The 27,904-nt window shown below is 42.5% G+C and overlaps 1 protein-coding gene across 5 annotated transcripts in view; it reads right to left on the bottom strand.

Annotated features, from left to right (window-relative positions):
• LOC147012718 (protein FAM135A-like) overlaps positions 1 to 27,904 on the bottom strand; it is a 151,136-nt gene that overhangs the window by 77,926 nt on the left and 45,306 nt on the right. For 2 of the 5 annotated variants that reach the window (XM_085853821.1, XM_085853824.1), the window contains 11 exons: positions 23,602 to 23,741; positions 23,381 to 23,451; positions 22,913 to 23,086; positions 19,977 to 20,091; positions 17,679 to 17,829; positions 14,673 to 14,750; positions 14,277 to 14,326; positions 4,585 to 4,740; positions 4,192 to 4,265; positions 3,728 to 3,882; positions 1,852 to 3,529 (listed from right to left, as the gene is read on the bottom strand). In XM_085853821.1, coding sequence (XP_085709947.1) covers positions 1,852 to 3,529; positions 3,728 to 3,882; positions 4,192 to 4,265; positions 4,585 to 4,740; positions 14,277 to 14,326; positions 14,673 to 14,750; positions 17,679 to 17,829; positions 19,977 to 20,091; positions 22,913 to 23,086; positions 23,381 to 23,451; positions 23,602 to 23,741 — 2,842 coding nt within the window. Of the gene's footprint in view, positions 1 to 1,851; positions 3,530 to 3,727; positions 3,883 to 4,191; positions 4,266 to 4,584; positions 4,741 to 14,276; positions 14,327 to 14,672; positions 14,751 to 17,678; positions 17,830 to 19,976; positions 20,092 to 22,912; positions 23,087 to 23,380; positions 23,452 to 23,601; positions 23,742 to 27,904 lie in introns of those variants that run through there. The other 3 variants (XM_085853823.1, XM_085853822.1, XM_085853825.1) reach the window with 3 other exon arrangements.

Raw genomic sequence — 27,904 nt, 5'->3', positions numbered from 1 at the left:
CCAAGCAGAACCCGAAGGCCTGCTACAAGCCAAGCCCAAAACAACCCCGGCAGAGGGTCTTCCTCTTATTCCTATCCGCCCCTCCCCCGCTCCCGGCGTGACTTATACCCTCGTGCCCACACAACCGCGGGTGGGAGGGAGTTGTTTACGTCATGAATCGCGGGACGGGAGGGCTCTTCTTCCTCTTCACAGAAGAGGGGGAGGGGCGTCTTCCTTTGTGTTGTGATCGCTCCCTAACTATTAAATTAAATCACAGGGCATTTAATCGATTTCTGCCCATTAAACAATGGAAGGTGAGCTATCTATGGAACATGCACTTATCGACATAACTGAGCTAAAGGAACCTGAATGTTGTGTGCGATCAAATTCCAAATTCGTAACAATATTTTGACATCATAACTTTTTTTCTAGGAGGAATTTTCAAAATCGGAGATGGTTACTGTCTGCGCAGGGTATTTTTACATATATATGCCAAGTTTCAGGAAGTTTCGATGAAAACTGTAGGCTGTGAAACAAACTAGTTTCGGAGATAATGGTATAGGCGATTTCCATTAGTGGCGATATGACGTTAACTTTTTTTCTCGGAAGAATTTCCAAGATCGGAGATGGTTACTGCCTGCGCGTGGGCTTTCTGCATATACATGGCAAGTTTCACGAAGATCCGATGAAAACTCTGGGTTGTGAAACAAAAAATGTCAAAAAATAGGAATGACGTCATAAAAATTGATATGACGTCATAGTGATGTATCATATGTGAGGTAATTCATCTCTGCTAATGTCCTGTTCGATTCCCGCAAACAGAATTCAAAAAGCTTGCCGAGTTTGAGATAATTTTTAGGCGATTTCCATTACCGGTGATATTTTGATGTCATAACTATTTTTCAGGGAGGAATTTTCAAAATCGGAGATGGTTACTGTCTGCGCAGGGTATTTTTTACATATATATGCCAAGTTTCAGGAAGTTTCGAAGAAAACTGTAGGCTGTGAAACAAATGAAACAAAAAACAAAAAATGTCAAAAAATAGGAATGACGTCAAAAAAAATTTATATGACGTCATAGTGATGTATCATATGTGCGGTAATTCATCTCTACTAATGCCCTGTTCGATTCCCGCAAAGAGAATTCAAAAAGCTTGCCTGGTTTCGGAGATAATTTTTTAGGCGATTTCCATTAGCGGAGATATTTTGACATCATAACTTTTTTTCCAGGAGGAATTTTCAAAATCGGAGATGGTTACTGTCTACGCAGGGTATTTTTACATATATATGTATATGGCAAGCTTCAGAAAGTTTCGATGAAAACTGTAGGCTGTGAAACAAAAAAAGTCCACAAGAACAACAACGCGAGTAAGACTTAGAGATCCTCCATGAGGATCTAAAAATTATTATTCTCACTCAGATTTCAACCTTACGAGAGTGTTGTTAAAACTTTCTTTACACAAGAATATGATTTGTAACTCCAGGTCGTGCTGTCTGATACATCTTCACATAGAATTGTAGTCTTCCTCCCACCCTGAACCCCACTCCCCCAGATATGCTACCCTGACAGAAACTATACTTGGGGTACCCTTGGGCAACATGCAAAATTTGGTTTGTTTTGGTTCAGCATGTATTTTTTTTAATTTTTGAAGCATATATAAACAAATACATATACACATTCACTTTTATAGTGTAGATACAGTACGTGTAGCCACTCTTTTTATCCATTTTGTAAACTCCTTACATATTTTCTCATCATCAGAAGATTGAAACATCTTTGCAATAAACTGACAATTTCCTTAAAAAGGGTCAATCCAGTAATCAAAGCACAAAGTTGACAACAGAGTCACAACCACCACCGCAAACACTCACCTACGGAGATGCTCAGGGTGGAAGAGCAATGATCTGTGCATATCTGAGATGTGGGATGTGCTGGACAGTCCACATGAGGTAGCCGGAAAACTGGATGTGGTGGACAGTGGCAGGTAGGTAGATTTTGATGATACAGAATAGCCAATAACCTCTGGAGCCATTTGCTGCACCAATGGTCCAACATCTTTGCCTTGTAGGACATTGGTTGCCCTACAATTTATGTTGTCTCTAATTTCAGGTTCAAGTCCCTTCATCATATCAGCATCTTTAAGAGAGATGTGCACAGCACTCACAGCAGCATTGGGACTTTGGTGAGGCAGGCTATTCTCATTACCTACACCAAAGTAATCTTCGACAAGTCCCTGAGTAAGCTCATCATGAAATGAAGATGCCACATTAAGACCTGGCTTATCATCCTTAGACTTCGAAACACTATTAAAACCGAGCGCCTTCACTGCTGAGCCAGTTCCAGAGCAAAATTGTTCCAAATGGTATCGAGAAATTTCTGATTGTTCAAACGATGCTTTATCAGATTCACTGCTGCTTCGTGAGCGGTTTTTCTTCCTCGGTTTTTGTGCACCAAAGCGCATTCTTGATTCTCGAGTCAAATCCCACTTGGTTGTTGGATGTTTCTGACCAGGCCGAAGACTTTCTCGTTTGCCAAAACAGGACTCATCTGCAGCATCAGCTTGCACAATCAAAGAACTTCGCCTGAGCAATTTATTTGAAGATACATGTTCGGTCCTTGGGATTAAACAACGTGGGCTGCAAGTACTGAGGCAAGAACGTTCATTTTCAAAATCCAATGGCAAAGAGTTTATGGAATTTAAAGAAGATAGTAATTGAGAAGCACATTTGCTCTGCAGATTAGACATTTGATATGTTCCGTCGGGTGCAGGCCTTTGTCCTAGAGCTACAGACAACTTGCTTTCCTCCATGCCTTTGTACTGGAGATCCTGTTGACTCAAATTTGGTTCACTCTCTATTCCAGAGTCTGTAACAAGTGACACCTTCCTGAGATGGTCATTGCAGGACCTCATTGTTCGAGATGATTGTTGCTGGAAAGCTCTCAAGCTTGAGTGGCAAATGCTCCCATCATTACAAGGCAAGCATGGAGAAGCCTCAATTGTGTGACGTGTTGACAGATCTCCTTCTTTTTGATCAAACGGTAAGGAATATGAGCCGTCAGTGCCGTCGGATAACCGAACCGCATCCTTACCATGTACAGATTTATTCTGACCTTTGGATGCAATGTTTCCTGCTGGGTCTCCGTCTTTCCTAAAAAATGTTAACTGCGGATCAGTGGCCATCGTGTGTTTCTCAGCATGCATCTGCTTAGCTTGTGTGAGGTCCTTCATGGTTTTGTCTGAAGTATATTCAAAATCTCTAAGGCCTTGAGAGTTGATTGCTGGTCCTACCACGTTGCCGTCCTTTTGTGCACATGGAGATGCTAATGGCACACACTGTGCATCAAAATCCTGATCCATTTTATTTCCAACAGATTGTACCTTCTTTGTACAGCTAGTTATTTTCTCTGATGGAAAGATCGCTGATGTTGAATCGGTGACGGAAGTTCCAGGCTGTCGAAAGTGCATGTGGGAATCTGTATTGTGGTCTAGTGTCTTGTTCCCAGAGTTCAACCTGACAGCCGTTTCTGATCTCTGGTTGCTCTCCATAGCTTTATAATCCACAGTTAAGGTTCAAACCAGTGGTTGTAAAACATGGGGGTTAAGGGAGGAGGAAAAGAAAAACAATTTAATTGTTACTGTTCCGTCTATGACAATATGTCAGCACTGTCAAAAGTGAGATGTAATAATTGTAAATTAACCAAATTAGCATTGAGGTATTACTGCCCAAAGAGAATTTGAAAAATTACCCAAGGCAGATGAAACTACGTAGCGATCTTCAAATATAATTGGCAAAGATGTGAAGTCCCCATCCACAGCTGTACATTCCACAGGGAGTGGCGGCAACAAAGCCAGATAGTTCGAGTTCCGCACCGTCGTGGCCACCACCGAATGCTGTTGGACCCTATGGAGATGGATGGCAAGGATAGCTCCACTGATGATCCAGGGCAAACAATAAAATTCTACACTTTTGCATCGAATGATTTTTGGAAGTGTTTGGTGGTGAAGAATTGGGGGGGGGGGGGGAACAGAAGAAAAAGGAAAAAAAAGAAGAGGAAATCTCTTAAAATGTGAAACAGAAAAATAAGGTTTTATTGTTTAATAGAAATAAACATTTGTGCAGAGAATCCAAATTGAAGGATTAAATTTATCCCACTTGCACATTGTGAACAATCACCAATGCACGGCGGTGTGAAAGAAGGCACGGCCTCACTGCGTTTCTGGGTTCTCCAAAGCAGAATTTTTCGTGTGTTCTTGAAAGAAGAAAGCCTCTGAAAACCTCCTCACCTATTCCCGGTGGTGGGGGTAAGGCGGTGGAAGAGGAGTGAGGGGTGGGAGGGACGCAAGTAAAGAAAAACAAATATGGCAATACCTGTGATCCATGTGATCTTGAGTGTCAAAAAAAAATTATGGGTTTTAAAATGAAGTTTATTGACATTCTGTATTCCTCATCAAAAATTGCATTTTTGAATGGAAAGATCTCATTTGAAACAACTGCACAAACAAACAGCAGACAATGAGGACAAGCAAATAAATCTTTCTTCAGAAATGGAATCAGCAATTTTGGACCTAAAACTGCAGTTTGTAATTATAGTTCGGGTCATACCCTCAGATCGTGGTGTTGTTGGGTCAGCAAAAGGTTCACATCAGGCTGCAGAGTCATGGAATCCAAGAACTGACCCCAGAGTGACATGAGCAAAGAGCAGAGGTGGATCAGGTCCATGTTAATGGCTTCCACCAAGTCTTCTGGCTTGGAAGACATCTGAAACCCAGTGAGGTCGGTTCAATGTTTCACATACTGAATAACTGAAGGAGAAAAAAAAAAAAAAAAAAAAAAAAAAAAAAAAAAAAAACTTGAGGGCATTGGAAGGATCCATCTTACTAAAATATGCAATTTGGTGTGTGTGTGTGTTTTTTGACCACAATACATTTGGTCGTTACTTATCCAATTACAGCCAAACTTGACAGGACTACTAAGCATCACATGACAGAGGTTGTAGCAATTTAATCCCCCCCTCCTCCCCAAGGGTGATTTGAGCTTTGGATGAAGTCCGTGTTGAGGTGTATAATCGGTTATCATGACTTTCATGGGGTGGACTTTCGGGACATAAATATTATGATAACGACAAATTGTTGAGTCAATTCTGTCCAGTGTATAGTTACAATTTTAAACAGACATGATAAAACCGGAAGAAGTTTGGAGGAAAGGCGACATGCTTCAGACATTTTATACTTAGCGCATCTCCCTCAGATGAACGGATCAGAGCCGTCTCGACTTGCTAGGCCTCCAGAGTAAGCGACAACGATCTTTACTTCACAAAGCTGCTTGCATGGATATCTACGCATAAACGGTGAATCAACCGTCAGGTCAGGTCAGATCTGTGACCTGCTACAGGTACCATGTAAACCTGTACTAACCTGTTCCATGGTCGAGTTGTCGGCGACTAAACTGTCTCCCCCACCACGTTTTCTGGTGAGGAGGATGTTTGGAAATGGACACCGAGCAGGATTAAAAACAAAACCTATCAAAAGGCGGAGGAGCTCCTTGTGAGCCAACGGCCATCAATATCTAGTGCCCAACTGTGTCTGTGGACGTCCTCCTGCAGTTGGTTACTTTTTTATTAGGAGGTTGGTGGCAGGATTTGCACTCCGGCCACCGTAAAACCCTTCATTCCGCAAAACACAAAAACGCAAAGAAATCTGAAAACCCACTCCGTGGGAGTACCTCCTGTGCAGCTTTCCTTCGCAGGACAGCTCACCAGATGACAGGATTGGGGCAAAGCCTTTGGGACCCCCAATCTTTGATGATCAGAGGTAAACCATGGGGTAACATTCCCGGGTCAGATTGCAGGAGAGTGTGTCGGAGTGGTGCTGAAGTGTCGTCCACCAGACGGCGGTCTCCTTGGGTTAACCTGAGGCGGTCCCTTCGGGTGGGTGCCTGGAATGTCCTATCCCTAAGAGAGAATGATCACCTGTCTCTGTTATCATCTAAGCTTAAGCGTTTGGACATCGGTATTGCAGCTCTCTCTGAGGTTCGGAGACCGGATTGCGGCGAGATAATGGTGGGTGGTTACACCTACTATTGGTCTGGTCGCTCTGATGGTTACCATACTCAAGGAGTTGCTGTTGCTGTGTCCAATAAGCTGACCCCAATGATAACTGAGGTAACACCGGTCAACGGACGTATTATGTGACTAAGGATTCGTCACTCCTTAGGTGTCATTTCCCTGGTCTCTGTCGATGCTCCGACTGAGGCGAGTGATCTCACCATGAAGGACGCATTCTACGCCACGCTCGAGTCTGTGGTTGATCAGTGCCCCAGACGAGATACACTTCTAGTCTTGGGGGATTTCAATGCATCGACTGGAACTGATAGGGGTGGTTATGAGACATGTGTTGGTACCCATGGGTCAGGAACTAAGAACCAGAATAGCACTAAGTTCCTTGCCTTTGCAAGAAGTCATGGACTGAGGTGGCTGGTTCATGGTTTCAGCACCCACAAGCTCATCGCTGGACTTAGTATTCCAACGCTGGTGGTGTGGCAAAGGAGATTGATCATGTCCTCGTTGATGGTCGCTGGAGGATGATCCAGAACTGCAAGGTCTACCGGAATGCTGAGTTCCTCAATACTGACCACCGGCTTGTTGTAGCAACTCGAAAGCTGCACCTTAAATCCGGGAGAATGGTACCATCCCAGCTTCGGCTGGATGTTGGCAACATCAAGGATGAGAGGGTAGCTGAGGAGTTTGCGAACAGGCTGAGGGACATTTGGGGGGTCTGGGTGCTTTGCGGGGTCCTGAAGAGTTGTGGAGTGCCTTCAAGACCACCATCCTTGATGTTGCCCATGGATGTCTTGGAACTCACCGCAGGGCAAAGAAGAATTTTGTCTCTCAAGGGACACTGGATACCATTGAACAGAGTCGCAGGGCCAGGCTGAATGGTAGAGCTGAGCTGTTCAGGGAGCTGAGGCGTAAAACTGTACGTGCACGTAGGGTGGACAAGGAGGCCTATGTGCGAGGAATCTGTGAGGGGGTAGAGCATCACCTGTGAACAGGTGATTCTAATCCCGCTTACAGGGGAATTCGCGCATTGCGTTCATCCAAGCCCATCACTCGTAGCACTGCAGTCAGAGCAGAGAGTGGTAGGCTCTTGACAGAGGAGTCTGAAGTGAAGGCCCGGTGGGCCAGTTACTTCGAGCGGTTGTACCAGGCTGATCCACCAGCTGTCGAGTTGGACGTCAAGGGTGTTGCAATCCGTGTTGCTGACCCTCCAATCAACTGTCGTCCACCTTCGCTTGTGGAACACGGGCTGCGGTGAAACCGGTTGAAATGGGGTAAAGCTCCAGGGATCTGTGGCATCCATGCTGAACTTCTCAAGGCTGGTGGAAATGCTGCACTCATGTCGTTGCATGCAGTTTTGTGCTCTGCCTGGAACACAGACATCATCCCAACTGATTGGAAGAGGGGCCTTGTTGTCCCTCTCTGGAAAGGGAAGGGTGATCACCAAGACTGCAACAACTACCGAGGGGTGAAGCTGCTCTCAGTGCCGGGCAAGGTCTTTGCTCGGATAATTCTTGATAGGGTTCGCCACCATCTGCTTGAGCATCAGCGTCCAGAACAGTCAGGCTTCACACCAAAGAGGTCAACGATTGACCGTATCCTTGCTCCTCACCGAACGCAGACGAGAGTTTCGGCAGGGGCTGCTTGCAGCTTATGTTGATCTCTGTAAAGCGTTCGATTCAGTGAATCAGGATGCCCTCTGGAGGATTCTTGGTCTTTGTGGGGTGCCACCAAAACTGATCGATGTGATGTCTGAACTCTACTCTGGGACTGAGAGTGCTGTGAAACGTGGTGGTACCATGTCTGACTTATTTCCAGTTGTTACTGGAGTTCGTCAGGGGTGTGTACTGGCCCCCACACTTTTCAGCACTTGTATGGACTGGATCCTCGGAGGATGTCAGAGAGATCAAGCTGTGGTGCATCGTTTGGGAATATCAAGATCTTGGACCTTGATTTCACATATGATGCAGACATCTTTGCAGAGACTTTAGATATCCTTTTGGGGGCCCTCAGGGTGCTGAATGGGGAGTCAGAGCTGCTGGGATTACGGGTTTCTTGGGTCAAAATTAAGATCCAGGCTTTCAATGACATCTTGGATGCTGCTGTCCTGTCTGTGTCTGTTTGTGGTGACGATGTTGAGGTCGTGGAGAGATTCACTTACCTTGGCAGTGATATTCATGTCTCTGCTGGCTGTGAGTCAGAGGTCAATGGACGTCTGGGTCGGGCCTGAGGAGTCATGGATTCATTGGATCATGGGGTGTGGTGCTGCCGATACCTCTGTGGGAGGACGAAAGTCCGAGTCTTCAGGTCCTTGGTGCTTCCAGTCTTGCTCTATGGATGCGAGACTTGGAAAGGATCTGAGATGTAGATTTAATTCCTTTGGTACCAGGTCTCTTCGGAGAATCCTTGGCAATCACTGGTCGGATTTTGTGTCCGACGAGCGGTTGCTGAGAGAGACTCGAATGAGATTTGTTGCCTGCATAGTCCGTCCATGAGCGTCAGTTGCAGCTGTATGGACATGTGGCTCGTTTTCCTGACGCTGATCCTGCTCACCAGATTCTCTCAGCGAGGGAGTCTCGTGAGTGGAGGAGGCCAATGGGCTGACCACGTTCCGCGTGGTTGCAGCAGCTTGACCGGCATCTCAAGGAGATGGCGATGGGCTTGGCATCTGCCTGGGGGATGGCCAGACGGAGACCCCTGGAGTACCAGTGGAAAGTGGACGCAGCGACGTGCTGTTCTGGCACATGTGGCCGATTTCTGGTGGCATTCATGATGAGATGTCTCCAAACATCCCTATCTTGCACTGCTTTCCGAAGTTCTGGCAGACACAGCTTGGTTGCAGCCTTTAACCCATCCATTGGGGGTGCGTTATATTATCAATCAGCTTCCTATCGCTTGCCAAGCCAGCAATTCCTTATCAACCGTTTCATTGGAGCGTTTGCTGAAGTGCTTAAAATATAGCAAGCCACTTGGCGAACACTCTCTAAGCTGATTGGTGATGGAACACACATCCCTTCTGAACACGTTAATCTTCTCAGTTGACAAACTTTCAATATTTTTGAGGTTTAAATAAAGATCAGCCTTTTCACTTTCCTACTTCACTGGCTGCAGCAGTTTCATTAAGTCCTCTTTACTTTCTGACAAGAGAACGGTATCATTTGCATACCTTAGGTTCTTGATGCATCTTTCTCCAATCCTGACTCCAGCATCTATGTCATCCAAGTTAGATTTTTCGTCAAAATTATTATAACCACAAATTAATCGGTCAATTCCGTCCGATGATAAATGCATAATGATGATAATTATATTAACACGGGGGCTGGCAGGATGGCTTCGAGCTGTGCACACTTTTCTCGAAGCTGTCTAGCCTGGGTTTGAATCCCAACCCAGCCGTCATACCAGTGTCATCCTGGTGTTTCATAGGCAGGGTGATTCATCAACGTGTGCCATTTCTCAGATTGATGTTAAACTGGTGTCCCGTCTGCGAGCTATTGGCAGGACCCTGAACAAATTACATATTCCTGCAAAAACCTTCACCTGGCCAGCCGGTTCATGAAAGACTTGGGCCAAGCTTTTCACAGCTAACCCCACAACTCGGGAATAATTGTGGCCATTAAGGCCTAGGTCACATTTGCTCTACGGCGAGGATACGGCGGCCGTACGCCCTCTGGATTGACAGAAACGTGCGGCGGCCGCAGAGAAACTCAGGTGGCCTCAGGGAGGCCCTATGCCGTTTGACTATATTTTACAGGCTGTACAGTCGCCGTGGAATTATAGCGCGGAGTTATAACTTTTTTCCATTTCTACATTCGCCGCAGCAATTTGACAAGCCAAGCTATGACGTAGATGTGTTCCACGTCGACCGTACATAGGGCGTATGGTGGGCTTGCGTTATTCGTGCGGCTGACATAAGGCTGTTCGGATTGCAAAAAGTTTGGATTCCAAAAATATTTTCCCAATAAGAAATAATGGAGTGAATTAATCCGTTCGTGGACCCAAAGAAAACCCACTTTCAAGACACTTTCATTGAGCTCTTCTCAATGAAAAATGAATTTTCCCAACCCCCAAAAAATTACGGCGGCCGCACTATTTCCATGGTCGCCGTACGGTGGCCTTGCGGTCTTTGTGACTAACTGCGGGCAACGCAGGGTCGACGCACGGTTCCCCTACACCCGCCGTGCACCTACGTACGGCCTCCGTGGCAGTCTGCGTCGACCGTGAGTCCACCGTGCGCTACTGCTAGAGATCGGAGTATAGGTGTTTGCCTATACCGTGGCGCCCCCAGAATCCCAATTTAATTCGTTCCAGGAGGCTGTTCGGATTGCAAAAAGTTTGGATTCCAAAAATATTTTCCCAATAAGAAATAATGGAGTGAATTAATCCGTTCGTGGACCCAAAGAAAACCCACTTTCAAGACACTTTAAACTGAAATTCCCCATGTTTAAGATAAAATAAGATGAGTAAATGACCTTCGGTGGCGGTGTATTGTATGTAAACTGGTACAATCACCACATCCAAAGGTCCACACAGGCTCGAGCTCGGGCCTGGGTTCCGATCGCTCGCGCACTCTGCGAGAGTGCTGCCCCCAGGGCAGCTCATCAAACATGATGCCCGCAGAACCACAATCACTTTCATCAAACGCATCGGGCTGACGTAATCATGGATATTCCAAATTACAACTGGTTTTGCTGTGAAATTCAATCCTTGCCCGACAGTCCGTCACACCACGTGATCGGATTGCTTTTTTTGTTATTAATTAAAATACAAGATGATTAAAAAAACAAACATCACAAATGAAGGTGAATACACGAGGTAAGGCCTGTCACATTTGGCTCGGCAGCTGGAGGGTCTACAAAATGTACGGGCACTAGCAATTATAAAGCGGCCGCAGTATTTCCACGGTCACACAATGTAGCAGTCACATATGTTTTTAGCAGCGTCTCGCGTAGCGAATGCTGCTCATAGAGAGCTTGACGTTGTTCTTCTTCTTGTTCTTCTTGTGAAGACAAAACCTTAATCTCTCGGACTCGGATCTTGTAAATACAAGATCCGGATCGCCTTAAACACTGGGCACATATACACATCCTCACATCGACGGTGCCTTTTGAGAGCGTCTATCATGAACTTTTAAATATATTCGGACATTTGCTTTCAAGTTTCGAAAAGTTGACGTTACTATTTAAAGATTATTCCATTTATCGTGTTGTAATTTCGTAAATATATTATATATTTCGTAAATACACGATATATCGTAAATACATTATGACGGGTTTCGCTATTGGCTTAATGAAGGCACGTGACGAAATATCGGAAGTTGTTGTTGCTGTTTTAAAAAAAATATATATATATATTTTTTTTTAACCGACAAAACCTTTAGGTTTTGGACGCTGCCCTTGGACACATTTGTCCTTGTTATTTTTCGGGTAGCCGCACGGTGTATTTATAAATTGTGGAGACCGAAAACGTGGGTGTGCCGTACGGTCTTTGATTTGATGTCGCACGGTGACCTTAGGGCGTTCCTGCGGCGGCCATAGAATTTTGAAGGCAGACGCAAGGTGCCCGCAGGGGGACCCTAAGCTGAAGGTGCGGCCAGACGGACGGTAACGAATGGGTTAATTATTATTATTATTATTTTTTTCGGCTTGTCGAATTTCTACGGCGAACGTAGAAATGAAAAAAGTTATAACTCCGCGTTATAATTCCACGGCGACCTTACGGCCTGTAAAATATAGCCAAATGGGGTAGGGCCACCTTGAGGCCACCTCAGTTTCTCTGCGGCCGCCGCACGTTTCTGTCAATTCAGAGGGCGTACGGCCGCCGTATCCTCGCCGTAGAGCAAATGTGACTGAGGCCTAAAGTATCGATCGACACACGAGAGATGCTTTCACGAGTACTTCCACCGACGAACTGAATGAACAAAGCGCGAAGATGCGGCTCGAACAGGTGGGGGAGACACGTGAACAAACATGAACGCTACGTTGTGTTCGGTTTTTTCAAATGTATTCGGTTTTTAGGGCAAAATTTTCTCGAAAAAATTGTTCGGATTCCAATTTGTTCAAACAATGGGGCGTTCGGATTCTGGGGGCACCACGGTATATTATAGTTATAGTATATTCAGTTATATATACTGGTATATTTTTAAATCAGTAAAAAAAAGAACTGGTATATATACCCATTCATTACCGTCCGTCTGGCCGCACGTTCGCCTTAGGGCCCCCCTGCGGGCACCTTGCGTCTGCCTTGAAAATTCTATGGCCGCCGCAGCAACGCCCTAAAGTCACCGTGCGACATCAAATCAAAGACCGTACAGCACACCCACGTTTTCGATCTCCACAATTTATAAATACGCCGTGCGGCTCCCCAAAAAATAAAAACATATGTGACTGCTACATTGTGTGACCGTGGAAATACTGCGGCTGCCGTATAATTGCTAGTAGTCGCAGATTTTGGAGACCCACGGCCGCCGTGGCAAATGTGACCTAGGCCTTAACAGTATCCCATCCCTTGGAGGCGAACAGCTGAGTTCCTGAAAGATTAAGGTGCGGGGGTGGGGGGGGGGGCAGAAGGTGGTGAAGCATGCACCACAGAGGCGTTCACCAGGACGGAGGACAAGGGTTTGTACTGGAACCAACAACAAATAGACGGACACAAGCAACCTCAATAAATAGGGGTTTAATGGACATTAATCAAGTATTCATAATAGGAATAAATAAAAGCGTAATAATGAAAATAAATCAAAGCATGAGGAAATGAAATGCGAGGAAATCTACAACTTAAGCTGACGGTTTCCCGACTAAAATTACATAGACATGTCTCCTGCTCGTCCACGGACCATACTACTCTTTACAATCCTACATTTACTATGAAATTGCTCCATCTACCCAAACAAAACAATATTAGGAAATCACCATCTGCTTGATGAGCACGTACATGAGATTTCCCCCTCCGCCCCCCCCCCGCCGCCACCCCCACTACTGGTGTTTCTCGTACCGTATTACAAAAATGTAGGCACCACCGAGGAACTGCACAGTAAGCAAGGCTCAGGTCTGACGTTTCGACTACAAAGTAGTCTTCATCCGAAATGAAGATGACAGGCGTCACATATCTGCTTATTGCACTCGGGTGATAAACCCTCCACTTTGAGAGGATACTTAACACTGGGAACATGACCCTAAATTAAATCCACTGGGTAATCAAATAATTGCACCTGAACCTTTCCAATCAGGCATCTATACACGTTTGTGGTGCAACTTCAGCTTCAAATGTGTCCCAAATCTGTAAAATATGCTGTGGATTATAACTGACAAGCCCTTGAAAGATTATATTCAAGAAATCATTGCTTATGAGCCCAAACAAAGACAAGATGTGAGTTATTGTTGCAAAGTTCTTCTTTTTCTTCCTCATTTCCCTTGATACGGGGAGATATAATGGTACCAAGCTGCTACTGCTCTACCTTTTGTTCAATAGTCTTCCACGGCTCTCTACCCCGAGCCAACTCTCCACTCTCCCGCCACCCCCATCTTACTTAAATTCCTCCTCACACAATCTTCCCATCTCAGGCGAGTTCTACCTCTTTCCCCCCCTACCGTGTTCCCGCAACCTGTCTGCTTTCTTTGCAATTCTCTCTTCCACCATCTGCAATAGGTGCCCAGCCCACCTCAACCGACTGTTTACCCATCAACCCCCTCCCTTAGTTTGTGCATCCTTTTTCTATCTACCCTCTTAACAAACAAATGGGTTAAATAACTAAATGCAGTGAACTTTAAAAAAAAACTTGAAAAAAAATCCTTCTCTGCAATAAATCATTTTTGGACTCCTATAATTATCTTGAAATGTTTATGTTGCAAAAGCCTTGCTCAATTTAAACAATCCATCCTTGTTTGGTATACCTTTGGCAAGATGTATTTAATTTTGAAATGATGTGCAATAACCACAAAAGTCATGAGTTGGGCCTACGAGTGGTAAAACAAGCAACATCTGGTGAAAGCAGATTTCATGAGCAATTTCACCAAGCAATCATTTTTCCCAAAATGCAGTTGTCATCATTACTTCCTCGTTGCTCTTCGATAGAAGTATTTAAAATTTGAGGAGAGAGATAGTCTATCGGATGGAAATGAAGATCTGTCTTTGAAAGTGTGAAGAAAAGGCTTCAGGAAATAAATAAATAAATAAATACCCATGATAAGGTGGCAGAAATGAAAGGCCATTTTGACAGAATTTCCCCACAAACAGCACAGACCTGGACTTGTGCAGAAAGCTGTGCCATCCTCGCTCCAAGATCCACATCACCTAGAAATGATACCTTGGCATATGAAATCCTCACACCAATCCATGTGCAACAAAGTTCAACAACGATGGGAAGCCGCGACTTCATCGTCAATAACTCGTTATATACATAATAAAGTACATCAAAGCCTGCTCAGCAAAGATGTCTTTAACTTGGTTTACAAGTTACAAAATTCATTTCCCCTAACACACAATAACTGGAATTATCAGGCCTCCAGTAGAGATAACCAACTTCCCCGCACCCCCCCCCCCCTTGCAATTAAACAAGACGAGACCATAATATTCCTGTAAGTTAATTTTTAAAGATTTGAAAATGGATAAAATTCAAGACAAATCTCCATTTACATACTTATCAAGGCATCACTGGTTTTGCGAGTCCATGGCTTCCGAAGCAGGCGCTCATACAGCACGAGTATGTTGCTCTGTTCTGGGTGTTATTCAAGGATAAGGAAAACAACTTTATTTGGAATAAACTGTAAACACATAGCTCGACTAAAAAAAAAAACACAAAAGGGATTAAAATGCTTCAGGAATTTCAAAACATCACCAAGGTATTAATCCCCAAGCATGCTGTAACATTTCCACAACCAGATCTAGGTTTTACACTTTAAAAAAGAAAGAAAGAAGAATCCAAGAACAACAGCCTCTTCTTTAATATGTTACAAACTTCAACTTTTCTTGCAGATTTTCTTAAAAAAAAAAATAAGGAAAAAAATTAAACAAGAGGAATTAAATCAATAAGTGTAAACATGCAGCAAAGTACAACTTTCGAAAAGTTTTGGACATTTATAACCTATGGCTGTTTGTCGATGTTCCCCTCCTGGGAACAAAGGGTTTGTGCCTCGGTGAACAATGCATTAGCTGTTAGTCAGGATAACAATCAACTGCTCGCCCTGGTGATGTCCCTGTGCACCTACCCCAATGCCTCACAACCCGTTGTCACTCCAACTCCCTCTGCACACTCACCGACCTCCAATGAAATTTAAATCGATAAACTTATGATTGATGGAATCAACAAACCGTGGTAAGCAAGGAGAAGCTGATATTTGGGGCGTCTACCCTTCACCAGAGCAAAACAGCTTTTTTTGCTCTGACAAAGAGTTAATGACCAAATGTCAGCTTCTCCTTCCTTTGCACGGTGGTTATCATACCGAGATCAACAATCTATCGATTCAATCCATATTTCTATCCATTTTTTTTCAATCACATTGCTAGCGTTCATGAGTAAGACTAGTTGCTCCATTCTACAGTAACTTGTGTTTAATGTGTTGAAACATGAAATTAATGTGTTGTTGGTAAACTACAGGCAAGATGGGCCAAATGGCCTTCTATGTCCGAGTACCCTGTACATCAATGTTATTGCAGCACAATTATAATGGATAGATATAAGTGGGTCTGATGAAAACGAGTTCAGTAATGAAGAGATATGTAGTGCCAATCAGATTTTCATTGCATCAGAAAAAGAATAAAAGAGGAAAATAAAATTTGAAAAATTAAAATCGAAACGGTAAGCATCTCAAAATGCAAAACCAGTCTGCATCAACTTTGTACGCAAACTAAATTTGATGAAAATGAGTTTTTTTAATGTACATTTTATTAATTTGTGTTCTCCATATTCTCATAATAAAGGTTTGATTCCAAGAACAGAGCAGATTAACAGGTTGATTTGGAATTCCATTGTTTGATTTTTTCCAAGGTTATGACAAATGAAACTAGAGCGAAACCTTTCGTCGATCAATATATCAAGTAACAACCTTTCATGGGTTCTCCTTAAAGATGGCTGTTCATCCCTGCGAATCTCGGGTGATTATTTTTCAGCAGATTAAACACATCAGCGCTTTGTCACTGGAGAAATGAACCACGCACCAGTGCAAATCCCAGGCATGTTCCAGAATCTCAGGTGTGTTCAAGGCAAAATTCAAAAGCATCAACACCACTTTTCGCATTTAAAAGTTGCAACATACAAAAAAAAATACACTTTAAAATACAAGGGATTTGCTAATTTGATTTTTGAGAGTCAGAAAGCTCTTTTAAACTTCCTGACTCACTGTGACTCGAGTGAGAGTCAAAGGGAGATAAGCTCCTTGTGGATATTGTGGAGAAAAAAAAAAACAAAAGCAACAGGGATACAACATCACGGCTTTGATAAATCGATGACTGCAAGTAGAACAGATCAACGTGCCCAAGCAAGCAAATTTTCGATGGATGACAATGTTAAGTTCAGTGTGAGAATAGGACTAGAATGTAGAAAACAAGTAAATTAATTGATCAAATTAATAGGAGAAAAGGCTAAATATATATGTGATAGCTTATTTAAAATAAAATTTTTTAAATTTTATTTCATTAATAATGATTTCTAAAAAAAAAAAAAAAAATCAGGATCAATATTTACTTGAAATCAGAACTTTTAAAAACCAGAGAAAAATGAAAGTAAAACAGAATAGACTTAACATAATATCTATCCATGGGATTGATTCATACATACAATATCTATCCCCTCCCCAAAACGATTCCACTGTTCACACAATGTATGCAAATGCCAAATTAAACCCCACCCCCACAAATATGTAATAAATAGATTATAGCTTGAATGTATTAAAAGGTACTTTGGAGTAACATCTCTATTTGGTCCTACCAATTGCAGACCAATGCTGATTGGGCTGGAAATTTTGTCGATCGATACTTAACCTGGGGTATGCTCTTGCAGTTTCCAAGTTTATTGTAGAGTGCTCACCAAGTGGCTTAAGCACTCAAGCAAGCACTCCATTTGAATCCGTTGCTAAGAAACAGGCTGGCTTGGCAAGCGCTGGCGAGCGACTTGGTAACTGAACACACCCCTTGCTCAATATGTTCTCGCCTAAGCTACTTCCACATTCTAAGCCATCAGTAATTTGTGGTGGAATCATCTTCTTCTTCTTCATTTGAAACGACGTGATCGTTTGTGTCGAATGGAATAGTCTGTCAAAAATAAAATAATCTATCCATTAATTAGTTTTTGCAGAAATCGCTTCAACTCGCACAGATTGAGGCAGATAAAGTTTTGCTTGGCAACATTTCTTGCCCGGTCAGTAATTCGGGAAGGTGCATCAACTTTGACTTGTGATGAATAAAGTCAAATAAAATAAATCGTAAATGAAACGTTTATCTACATTTTTGCAGAAAATGAGCCAGGATAAGCATCAGTCAGCAACATTTCCTGGCCCATCAAAATCAGTTGGGAATTTGGTGGAACCTCTCAATTAGATAAATAATAATTGCAAGGACAAAAAAACCAACAAAAACCATGTCACAAAGCTTTTCTTCTTCTCCTTCAATGCAGATATCAAAGCTCGTGAAAGGACCAAACGTGACACACCAATATGTGCTCTTTGTGGTTCTGAAAGGTGATGGAGGATGGCGGTGAAAGAGTTAAAGATGTCTCTGTAGGCAGCAAGAATAATCTTGACCACGGTGAAGTGCCAACAACACGCCTGGCGCATGGTTTCCTCAGACACCGGTGAGCCACCCTGTATGGTGAGAAGTACCATGAGCAAAGCAAATAAATCAAATAAACAACACTGCATTGCACATGTGGAGAGCAGTACACAATTCAGGAATTCACATGATAATGCCACACAAAAACAAACAAAAAAACATGAAAAGCTACATAAAGATATAGGAGTATACAAGCAGAAAGTAAGATTTGTTTTTTTTCCCCCAACGCAGTGTATAAAAACTTGAAATCAGGTGACTGAAGTGTTTCAAACTTTGACTTCATGGCATAAAGGAATGGAGGTATTGTCAATTTTGCCCCCATCCCCTCTCCTTCACCCCCCCCCCTGCCCCCGGCCACCTTCCTTTGATTCCTCACTTTTTTGCTTTGAGATGTGATGTTCATATACATACACACATTAAAAAACAAAAACACACACACATACATGATCCTAAGTCATATCAAAAGGTTAAAAGGGTGGAATTGAAACTTATAAACCCGTTAATCCACCCCAAACCCACCTCCTACAAATTCCCTGCTTTCCTTCCCGAAAGTCCCTGTAATGTCCATCTTGTATACCCTGTGTTCCCTGCCCCATCCCTCTCCCTTCCACAGATCTCCTCATGTCTCTGTTCCACACTGTTTTGTCCTTCCCACTCCCACCCCTCTTGTCTCATGCCACCCTTGCTGTGCGTTGTGTGTTCGCTCTCATACGAGCATCGAGAAGGTATACAACACGAAAAAAAAGTCAAAAACAAACAGCAATTGGTATATTATTGTGGCTGTTGCGCGTCATCAACACATTGCGCACATTGCGCGTCATCACCAACCAAACAAATTCAACTCATCATGTAAAGTCAACATCTTGGTGAGCCAAGGAGAACTACAAATGTCGAGGGTCTCCAACTCTCTTCTTCAGCGGCGTTCGCAGGTGGTGTATTTCACCACCAGGGTAATGGAAAAATGCAGAGAATAATAAAATAATAGTTTCCTTTCACGTTCTTGATAATTGTTCTTGGAAATGTCATCTGCAGTTTGACGATTTTCTAATGTCGGGTGCTGTGTTTGTGTTCAACCTTCCAGGACAAATTGATCTTTACATCCAAGCTTTTAAAAAAACATGGATCGTGAATACAGGGAAAATATGCAAAGACTAATACATGTTCTGAATGTTTGCTTTAACTATGCTGACTTGTACAGAGGTCGAACTGTATATGTTAACAAGTAAATACATTTAAAAAAATGCATTGTAGCACTTACTATTGTACACCGTCTGGAAACAAAAAAAATATTTCTGACTTCTTACATGTGGAAGGACTGTACACTGTAAATGACAAAACAACACACAAATACTCTCGAATCGTATCGCCATCAAACGAGAAACACCCACGAGTGATTGTGCCTTTGCAAGATCAAATGATTGTCTTTGGTTACGTGACCCTCTGTGAGTGGGAGCGAAGCTCCAACGGCTGATTTTCTTTCTGAATATTTTCGTTTATGGACAGTGTTTGGATTTTTCCTGGAATTGTGGTTTCGAATTACATCAGTATGCAAAATTTCAACTTTCTAACCCACCTAAAAACGGAAGAAACATTAATGTTTGCGTGAGTGGTTAGGATTGCATTGTTTGTTTCACGTAAGCCAACAATAACAATTCAGGAACCCAGTTTCAAAAGTGGGCAAATAAAACAAAGGATCTTAGACTGAACAACGAAGCAATCACAACTAGCATCCGTTGAAGAAAAAGTCTTCGATATCCCCCGCCATAGTAAATGAGGACAAGTAGCAAAAGGCACCAGTCCAATTTATTCTTGATGTGTGTACAAAATTTCATAAAGAAATAGTTAATAGTTTTGCAACTATGCTCTGGAAACAAAGGTTAACCTCAATTATTTCTTAATACCCAACTTGTTTCCATGGAAAGTGACGGAAATTTTTTTGGGGGAAATCTAAATATCAAAAGGCACCAGTTCACCACTTGCTTGATATGTGTATCAAATTTCGTAAATATATCTTGAGGGGATTTGTAGTTAAGCTCCGGAAACGAAATGTGACGGACGGACGGACGGACGGAACCCATTTCTATATCCCCCGCCAACTTCGTTGGTTGGCGGGGGATAAAAACACAAGTGCTTTAACAATTTCAGTATCAGACAAAAACTAATCAGGTGTATTCATCACCTGCTTCAGGTAGCTTTGACCAAAGAGAAGCAACTCGAGAGGTTCGATGAAGGGGTCTCGAGATGTTGTTGAAACAGTTTTGCTCGTCGAAGAATTCTTGGTTGGCCGAGGGGAGCTGCAAACGTAGAAAATGTTTTTCTTGTGCAAATTACATATACATTTGGGTCCCATCTTCAAATAAATCTTCTGATAAAACATGGTACAGAAGTAGAGAGAGACCTTTCCTTGCTACCCTCCAGAATCAAAACACAACGGTCAGCTCCATTCATAAATAATGTCTTCTTCTCTTGTATGTTGAACTGTCTTCTTATGACTGAAGTATTGAGCTTTTCCCTCCAGGACTTCAAAAATCTGTTAACATTGGCCTCTACCATTTCTGCCTCTGATAAAGGGTCTCGGCAGGTGTATTAAAATTCAATCTCCACCAACGTCTCCTCCTCTTGTGCTATGAAGCAGCCGTACATGTTCTCGTAAGACTGCTGACCGTTTCCCCCTCATCCCATTTTATGTCAATTAATCCTCTTCACCCTCCCACCCCTGTTATTATGCTCTCCCATGAGCTTTGATCACTCTATGTCATTTTTAAAAAATGAAAAAGAGAACAAACGTGAGAAAATAAATAACATTTTGATGCTTGAAGCACCCTTGGTTGTTGAGGGCGTTTACATTGTGCAGATTCTCAGATTCACACCGAACCAACCAATTTGCCCTCAGCAAACAAAAACGTTGGCAAGTAATAAAGAATATCATCGGATTTCAATCGACATTTTGAGCATCCCTGGCTATCAAAGCTCATCAAAATTTCAGTGGGCTTATGAGATTTAAACTCTATATTCCTGAGGGTTTTACCTGAGTGCATTACAAGCAATCTACAACTTCAGCATGCCCTCACACATGACCCCCAGAGAAGGAGCAATGTTTGTTATTAGCCAGGAGAGTAAAGCATACATACTCAGCACAGCAAGAACAGAAAGTACATGCAGGGAAGGATTGTTAGCAGCAGCTGCTTTTAGCCAAAGCTCTGATTGCAAAGAAGTCAGAAGCCCCAATGGTGCATCAAAACACATAAACCATGTGGTCATGCAGATGTAATCGACTTCATAAAATGCAGTTTGTAATAATAAAAATTAAAATGTACAATGATAAGTTAAATCAGTATTATACGAGTTACTGATACGTTAGGCAAAAATAATTTGTCTGACCACGAGAAATATTAAAGGGCCATCTATATACTATGTGCGCAAACATAAAGAAAAAAGAAAAAGAAAAAAAAAAGAAAAGTTTGTGGTGTTGAGAAGAGGAGAAAGCAAGAACAGGAAGGGTATGTTGAACAGGCATGGGTAGAAAATGGACAAGATGTTTACAGGAAATACAAGTAAGGGTGATGCATCGCCATCGTTTCATGTGCAGCACGTGACTGCGAGTTTGCATCATTGCTGGGAGTGCAGCTGTGTCCTGATGAAGTGCCCCCTGTAGGTTATAGAAATAATTTGCAATTTGTTCAAGGTGCCGGTGAAAACTCACTGACTCGTCATGAAGGACACCGAGATCTTTAAAGTTCAACAACTAATGCCAGAAGATGGGAAGCCGAGTTTAATGTCCATATTAGGGATGGCACACAAATTCATGAATCATCCTGCCTGCGAAACATGGAATTGGCAGTTTACAGCTGGGCTGCGATGAGAACCCAAGCCTGACAGCTCAGAGGCATGTATGCAAATCTCTGACTTATCCCGCCAGGCTTGAGGAATGTATGAAACACATGAAAGAGGGCAAAGAGTGTCAATTTTTTTTTTACCTCTGCCACCAAAGGTGGACAAAGGATGTTTTCTCCACTGTTTGTCTGTGAACAGGATATCTCAAAAAGTTATGGACGGATTCAGAGAAAACTTAGTAGACAGGGTGGGTGTGTGACAAGGACCAATTGATCAGATTTTGGTGAGGATCCCGATCTGGATCCGGACAATATCATTTTTAAAAGTGATTTTTTTACCATTGAGAGATAGGGCCAAAAACGATATACTGTATAGCACGATGTCTCAAAAAGTTGTGGACGGATTTCGACAAAACCATTATGGATGAGTTGGGTAGGTGATGAGAACAAGATGATTCGATTTTGCTCAAGATACAACCTATCAGTGGTATACAAAACATAGTTTGTTCAGCCTGGTGGAGCTCATTGCATATTTAAGAGAAGAGCTCTCAAAAACCTAGTGGAGCTCATTGCATGCAATCCACTAAGTGCCATTCTCATTGCATATTTAAGAGAAAGACCACCACTTACTTATATGTATATAAGCAAGTATGTTTGTACGCGAGTGGATGTGTCTGTGTGCGTGTGCATTGTTATGTCTGGCTTCCTTCTTGGGACGATGGTGCAATAATTGGTCATATTTTGACTTAAAAAAAACATCTAATTGCAGCACATAACAAACAATAAAAAAGTGAAAGTTTAATTGGATGGCCTGTTTTGCATTCCTATCTGAACCCATGACTGACTATACTGGAATCTCAGGTGCAAATTTCATATATGGTGTTCATTTGTGCAAGGTCAACTAATATGTTTGTAACGTAATGAAAAAACGATGTCTCTTTATGTGTTTGCCATGCAAGAGAAGCTTAGGAGTACCAGATCCAGGAATGCCTTTTGTCAAGCAATCAGACAAGCTCCATGAGCCTTCAATTGCTGAAAAATAAACATTCAAAGCAATAAGTAAATATGATAGACAGCTGTGGTGAGGGGTGGAGGGTGGGTACAATAAATCTGATGATAGTGTTTTGTACAACTTGGATTGCATTTTTTTTTTCCAACATAACCCTTAATTGAATAACTGCACTCTACATTTAGAAAGTACCGATCCTCAGCTCACCTTCTTTAACTTATACCCTCCCTCCCATCTAATAACATCCCTCATCATGACATTGTCCCCATTCACCACATGATTGCTTGTTGTAGCGCCACAAGACCGACATGCACAGTTAGAGAGACTACTGAAAGGTGGAAGTAGTCAAAGATGAGCGGCAGGTGATGGTGTAGACCTGCAGGCAGCTCAGCATGCAAATGAAGAGTACGACTGCTTACTGGCTGAAGCGCGGTTGCTTCTCCGTGCCTGTGAGGAGGCAAGCAAGCAGAACTCCTAATTAGTCCAATTCTAGATACTGATCAATAGTAATACATGTGTCGAGGCTACAATTGAGCACAGCAAATATTGTTTGGTAATAAAAATAAACAACCAAAAAACAAAGAAAATTAACAACAGGTATTGGAAACAAATAAAAGCATTCCCCAGAATAGCATTATGTCATTGGGACCCTGCAGCGTATTAAGCTCATCGACTCTCAAAACGTCATCATGTCTGCATCCACCAACTGAAATGGTTGAACCCACGTGCTCAGCCACTTACGTAAAATGGCTGTTGGTGAAGAAAAGTTCGACAAGCAAATGTAGCTCAACTTCACGCAAAGCTTCCTCAATCTGGGAGAAAGTGAGCAACGCACAAGCACGAACAACTTTTTGAGAAAGTGTAGATATTTCTTGCCTGACAGGGGACATTTCATTGCACAGCACAGAGCATCGCCGAAAGGTTGTACCGATAAACCGAGGCACTTTTCGTCACTCCATTACCTTTCTCCCATCAAGGAAGAGCAGCACTTTGAAAAGGATGACGTCGTTTATAATCACCTCTTCATTCTTGTAGAGAATATTAAAGGTCTTACTACAGCCAGTGCCATCACCACAAAAAGCTGGAAAAACCATTTCTCCATCTGCAAGACAAAGAGATGCCAAGAACATCCAGACTCTGGTATATTATAATTTTGCGGTTGAAATCTGCATATAACAAACAGGATGCGTCGTCGACAGAGAAGAATGCCAAAAATAAAAACCATACACCTTTACAAAGGCCTTCTTGGTGGGATTAATGGGATTGTAGCTTCAGGCAGTTTAATCGCAAACCGTAAGCATTGCCTTTAGAGGCAATGTGGTTTGTTTTTTTTAGAGGTAATGCTGCAGTGAAGTAATCAGAGTCGACAGCTCAATATCCAAGCATTTAGTGCTACAACACGTCTGTGACCTACGATTCAACAGATCTGTCAGCCTGAAAAACAGAGGCGTGCAAAAACGCAACAATGGAACATTTTCATTTGTCAGATATCTCGTGGGAAGCCACCATGATATTGCAGACGTAATCTAACAGCGGCTTTCTCTCCCAATTCAACCACGTCTTTAAGCTACAGTTTAGGATTATTAATCCTGATAGATTTTCAAAATGGCAAAGATGAAACCAAGAGGAGGAAGTTCACCCTTAACATCAACCATCCTCTCCCCACGCTTCTCCCCTCACCTCCCCTGCTCACGTGTTAACCAACAAGGACTCTAAAAGGGGTCGAACAAGATTATATTATACAGCTTGCAAATGTAAATATTCAAGTAAAAGGTCCAGCTCAGTAGATTCCAACCTTTTGGGGTGTGCAGACCCTTTCCAAACTTCCAAAAAGATTATTGGACCACCATGTCGGAATATCATTTTAATTTGCTCTCTTGTTCAATGAGCTATTTTTCAGAAAAAAATAATAATAAAAATAAAATCTTTCGCTGATATTTCCCAGCCAACACAAATATGATGAACCACAGAATCTCATGACAGGTCACTTCGGACATGCAGACTTGATGGTGTGGGGAGGTGAATGTTACTTCCCCCACTGACCCCCACTCCCCTCTTCCTCCTCCTCTTCCTCCACCACCACATTCTCCCCCTCCTCCATCGTGGACCCTATCAATAGTTTTTTTGGGGACTCCTAAAGGTCGACAGATCACAGGTTTGTAACCCTTGCTCTAGCCGATCATGATATTACATGGCTGGTCTTATTATTTAATGCCAACTCGTAAATATCAAAATTCTCAAACTCTTTGAGTTTCAGCATATCATTAAAATAATGGCATCACGTATCAAGGTTGTGACCATAGCATAAACTTTGAACAAAGAAGACATCCAAACTTGTTAAATACATGGTAATGCAGCAGAGAAATGCTCATGAAATCATCGAAGAAATTTCAGGAAGGGAAAAAGAAGAAGAAGAAATAATAATCCATCAAACTTGTGAATAACAATATTTTTGTATCCCCTGGAGACGTTACCATAGCCACGTCCATTACATTAAGGACGCTCCAGAGGAAGGCATCTGTGCTGTGATAAATAAATAATTGTCGATTTCTGGACCAACTACATCGAAAATAGATACTGTGGAGAATAATATGACAAATAAAGTCTGTCCAACTACACCAACAAATGATGCTGCATGCGGCATGTGCTATAAATGAAAATAATAACAATAATATTCAGTAAAAAAAAAAAAAAAAAAAACCTTAAATGTCATAGCCCCTACTGTTTTACTAATTTTGCTGAACTAGGTTTTAGAGGGCTAGCCCATATTTATGCGCAACTAAAATGGCTGCCGGTCTACCAATCAGCCATCTTTGATCAGATCGCAAAATAAAGTGAAGTGCACGTGCATGCCATTATGTGCTGTGCTTGTGCCAAGCTTGAACAAAATCAAACCATGGATGTCTGAGAAATGGTTGGGGACACGTTTGAGTTACAAAATGGCCACCAGTCGGCCATCACGGTGAGTGCACAAAACTCCGAGATGGCCGACCATGTCTGATAAATTCTGCTTTATGATGATGAACCACCCATTTCAAAAGTGGCAATTACAAACACATTTCCAACAAGTACTTGCGACTCACAAACACACAAACGCACCTCCCGAACTGCCACCTTCCTTACTTTCTTTCTCAATTTTACTTCGTTTTTCATATGCAGTTTAGAATTCAACTATTATGGTGTATGTGCTGGCCCACAAGTAGAGGAACTTCCCAAAATATTTCCTGAATCAAACACACCCAAAGTTTCGATATCTTTTGAGATATCGTGCTCACAGACAGATGCACAATTAGGGGTGAAAACATAAGCTCCGTCCACCTTCGGTGGTGGAAGTAATGAATGTGATAACACTAAAGTAAGTGATGGACCAGTCCCTCCATTTAAACACCTGAACACAGAGAGATGACAAGAGAACCTTAATTGAGAATTTCAAAAGGATTTCAAAAGAAGTTCCAAAACTGTATGTCTCCGTTTCCACAGAAACCTCACATTTGTAGGTCGAATGCTTTGTGAGAAGAAGCCTCACAACAGGAAGAAGTTGAGAACGAAATGGACCTGTGCATATATTGTTTCCTCAATTTCCTTTTTTAAGGCCCTTTGCTTTTGTTTCATTCTCTGCAATGCGATTGGAAATTATTGCATCATCTAAATCACCATTGTTCCAGAATTCAGACCAGGGTTCTGGGAGCAACAGTCGACCGTTAAATAAAGCAGCTGTTTGCCAAGACGTAAGAAGATTCGACTAAGCCTGCGAACGACTTGGGGGGGGGGGGGGGAGGGAACAAACAAAAAAAAGCAAAGAAAAGAGCATTACACAAGTAAACACATTCAAAAGAAAATGAAACCAACATCAGATATTTCAGATTTGTTTTTTTTAATTATTTATTTTTGCAAACAAAGTTGAGGGTCATGAAAGAGGTAGAACACAGAGCAGAGCAGAACAGAAGGGTACAGGTAGAGTACAATGGAAAGCAGGAAACACCACACAAACGGCATGGTGGAGGGACACTTATGTCGGTAGAATGAGAAAGGAGAACGAGGGTAGGAATAGGGATGGTAAGAGATGAGGAAAGAATGACAAACAGGAGCGAAGGTAAGGGGTTGAATAGGTGAGGCCAAAAACAACCAAACTTAGGCAACAATGGAATGAGCAGACGGCATGAGCAACAATCAACAGCAACAAAAATGGACAATAATCTACAGTGACAGAGATGAATCTGCAATGATATACTTCACTTTGGAAGCAAGTGCCACAGAGAAGAGGAAAAAAGGCATCTTCCACGAGAAACTGGAAATCGTTACAAATAATGTGAAAGGGTTACAAATTTATAATTGGTTAAGGCATTCTTGCGCTAGCAGGTCGGTATGAGGCGTTTCAAAGGTCTTGGTACTCTATGGATTGTGTCTCCATTGAACAGGATGAAATGTAATTAATTTTTTTTTCAGGTTATGTTCTAGGATGTTGGGAAATGGCTTCGACTAAGTTTCAATAGTCCGGAGTTGATATGTTTTACAAAACAATAATTCTCTTACTGAAACATACAAGGCAGAGATGTTTGGCGACTTGGTAATCTCCTTCAAGACAGAGCACATCTGGTCTGCCCATTCTCCAGACCTAACCCGTTGGACTTCTTTCTGCAGGGCTACGTGAAGGAACATGTTTAGAAAGACAACCCTCATAACATCCAGCAGCTCAAGAGAACTTTTAAGGAGTGTGTAACATCCATCTCACCTCTGACATGCACGAGGATGACACCGAACTTCGCTTTCAGAGTGAACGCTTACCTGGCAGCCGTGGAGGTCACATAGAACAAGTCATCCGCATCATTCCATCATTGTAAATCGAAGTTCCAAAAAAAAATCTCCCAAGTCTCTACTTTATGATGGGTGATTCTTAATTTTGAATCTTATCTACCCTTTTCAAAACAAAGCATCGAAATAGTCCCAAGTCTGTTGAAACACCGTGTATATGTACTTGCCTATGAATGGTTTCACCCTACGTTTGAATCTTGACCCAGCTGTAAACTGCCATCTTTGCGTTTCATGGGCAGGGCAAGGCATCAATGTGTGCGCAGTCCCTCGGATAGATGTTAAGCCGGAGGACTCGTCTGCCAGCAATGGTCATTGGTGGATGTTAAAGATCCCACGGTGTCTTTCACAAAGAGTTGGCGAGTTATCACCGGCAACCTGAGCAAATTCCAAATTCCTGCCCTAACTCACTGCTGGGAAAGCCATGGCAAACCGCCAAAGCATGACGGTTTGAAA

The sequence above is a fragment of the Eptatretus burgeri genome, chromosome 14 (assembly GCF_056783735.1).
Source record: "Eptatretus burgeri isolate ZD-2024b chromosome 14, Ebu_testis_v1, whole genome shotgun sequence".
In the NCBI taxonomy this organism is placed as follows: Eukaryota; Metazoa; Chordata; class Myxini; order Myxiniformes; family Myxinidae; genus Eptatretus; species Eptatretus burgeri.
This window is presented reverse-complemented; position numbering and strand designations above follow the sequence as displayed.